Genomic DNA, 2,953 nt, shown 5'->3' on the forward strand with positions numbered 1-2,953 from the left:
AACCGTTTGCGCGCGCAACAACCGGTTGCCGAGATATGCCGTACTAAACTCGGCGAAAAGTTTAAATGCATTATTGTGTACCAAAAGTCTGGTTATTACCCGATCATTTTGAGACTTTGCAGTAAAGGACACACAGCCATGTAGTCGAAAGTTAACCAATTTCAGGTTTATAGCATTTATAGCAAAAGTGATTCGGATTGCGCAAAAGCGAGAGCCTTCTCATTGCCGAAACCGCATTATCCATGCATTCCTTGTTGTGAGCATACATTATGTCTCGAAATTTCTGTTTTACGGACCGCAGTGATTTCAAACGGCGATCAAGCCATTGATTGACATTTTTCCGGGCATGCCAAATGCAAAGAATTTTCTGTGCGGCATTTCCAAAAATGTTCTTCCATGCATTATAAAATGCGTTAGCGTCATCTGATAAAAACCATTGTACGTTCTTGCTTTTCAGTTGGCCTTCGAGAGCTTTGAACAAATGAGTCACAGAAATCTCGTCCTCGTGGTTGCTTATGCAGTGTGCAACAACAATTCCCCGCTGCTTGTCGTCCAGTGCCACTAAGGTGATTAGCTTAAATTCAGGGCGTCCGGTAATTCCATGCGTACCATCGATGCATACACTCCGACAGCTAAGGTTACTTAGCTGTTTTTTCTGAATATCCGTCTGCACAATCAAAATAAAATGCGAGTCTTTTATTTCCGGATATAGACCCGATTGTTCCCCAAAATTTTTGAAAAAAAGTATAGACTTTTCTTCGTCCGGTAGCGAGGATTGTCGTGCAGCTTCAAGAGCAATACTGGAAAGATCGTCGGGGTCAGTGGAATGGTAATCCAAACCGTACTCACGCCGGACATTATATACGTCTTGAAGGGTCAAAAAAGCCAGTCTGTGAGGAAGTCCAGCTGTCAACATAAACAAATCTACTCAAGAAAATGTATCAGATACAATGCGACTTTTACGTTTAATGCAATTTACAGTTCTGATAGTTCTGAAAAGCTGATCGTCTAAGATCGCGAACAATTTTCCGGGGTGGAACGCCCAAATTTATTCGTGCTGCAATTTCTTGTCTTATGCTGTCCGGAATTTTTTGTTGTGCAACATCCTCGGCTGGCTCGTGACCATAATGATCCAAGCATCCACGAATGCTCACTCCGCTTCCGCTACGGTACAGCTGCGAGAAAACGTAGGATAGGTCAATAGGATAGGTCAAATTTAAGCAAAAGCTTGTTACAAATGTTATTTACTAGCTGTTTTTGATATTTCAAATTTTATTAAGAACTGTAAATTTGGAGCACGCGCTGCTAATTAAGTGCATCTGATATTTCAACTTAATAAACGGTAAATCTAGCCCTGGTGCTGTTAAGTAAGTTTTGCTATTATTTAATTCGAAAACTGCAGAATCCGTCCAGATGCCACTTATTAAGCGCTACTGAAATTTGAAGCAAATACACCGCCAATTATGCGCCCATTTCTAATTTGATGCCACAAATATTTAACTCCATGTTACGCTATGCTGCTTGCAGTATGTTTTGCTGCAAATTTTTCTAGGTGTTACTAAATAGATACTACTAATTTATAACTCATAAAACAGCAGAATTCGTCCAGGTGTCACTAATTAGGTGCCTCTAAATTTCACCTCATTGCACGGTAACATTCCTCTAGGTGTCACTAATTAGGTGCAACTAAAATTTCAGCTCATTATACTGTAAAGTCCGTCCAGGTGCCACTAATCAGGTGTCACTAAAATTTTAGCTCATTAAATGGTAAATTGTGTCTAGGTGCCACTAATTAGGTGCCACTAATTTTCAACTCATTGCACGGTAACAGTCTTCTAGGTGTCACTAATTAGGTGCAACTAAAATTTCAGCTCATTATACGGTAAAGTCCGTTTAGGTGTCACTAATTAGGTGCAACTAAAATTTCAGCTCATGACACGGTAAATTTCTTCTAGGTGCCACTAATTAGGTGCAACTAATTTGCAACTCATTACACGGTAAATCTCGTCTAGGCGTCACTAACTAGGTGTAACTAAAATTTCAGCTCATTACAGGGTAAATCTTGTCTAGGTGTCACTAATTAGGTGCTACTAAAATTTCAGCTCATTACACCGTAAATTTTGTCTAGGTGCCACTAATTATGTGCCACTAATTTGCAACTCATTGCATGGTAACAGTCTTCTAGGTGCCACTAATTAGGTGCAACTAAAACTTCAACTCAAAGCATGGTAAATTTTGCATAAGCGCTAAGTCCTGTAATACAAATTACAAACTAAGCATAAATGTTCTGCTTACAAAATGCTTTCAAAGTTTCCTATAAATATTTCAGAAAATTTCTTTTAGATGCTGTAGCTCTAAGTTTGGATATTCTGATCACTGTAATGGTGGTGTACCTTGAAGAATGCTGAACACCGGAAAGTTAACGTGGCTGAAGATACTTCAGCTTCCGTTCTGGGACTGCGGAAGCACAGATAGGTTTGCCATGTCACATCCTTTGACTTGGTAGCGCCAGCATACTTATTGAACTGGGAATATGTATACTCTTGAGTTGCTAGCTTCCAGTTATTAAACTCCTCTTCTCCAGCAAAACTTTGATCAATATTTCGATGTTCAAGTCCATGCATTTTGGCGAGATGCTGAACGAATTGGCCCATGTGCCGATACCGAAAATCGCAGCTAGGTTCGTTGCATACACACACCGAAGCCGTTCCTGGCGCTAACGTAAAAGCAGTCATCAAAGCTTGCAATAGTACTTAATGCAATGGCAGAAGTCAATTGCCTTTCATACAGATTATTTTAACCCGTTTTTACCTTGTGCAGAGGGTTCTGGATGTTTGTGATGTTGACGCAGATGTCTTTTTAAGCTTTTAGCACAGCTGTAACTTCGTACTTCTCCGGAAGTCTCACAAATTTCACAGGCATACCTTTGACCAGACACAATACTTTTTTGCTT

The 2,953-nt window shown here is 40.0% G+C and overlaps 1 protein-coding gene across 1 annotated transcript; it reads right to left on the reverse strand.

Moving 5' to 3' along the window:
• Nucleotides 1–292: 292 nt before the first annotated feature.
• LOC129602188 (uncharacterized) lies at nucleotides 293–2,953 on the reverse strand (the record flags this gene model as incomplete). The annotated part of the gene is made up of 4 exons (XM_055501158.1): nucleotides 2,812–2,953; nucleotides 2,394–2,716; nucleotides 980–1,175; nucleotides 293–906 (listed from the first exon to the last, which is right to left on the reverse strand). Coding segments are annotated over exons 2-4 (1,071 nt in total), but the record flags the coding sequence as incomplete, so codon positions are not given.

The sequence above is a fragment of the Paramacrobiotus metropolitanus genome, unplaced genomic scaffold (genome assembly GCF_019649055.1).
Source record: "Paramacrobiotus metropolitanus isolate TYO unplaced genomic scaffold, Prichtersi_v1.0 Parri_scaffold0000355, whole genome shotgun sequence".
In the NCBI taxonomy this organism is placed as follows: Eukaryota; Metazoa; Tardigrada; class Eutardigrada; order Parachela; family Macrobiotidae; genus Paramacrobiotus; species Paramacrobiotus metropolitanus.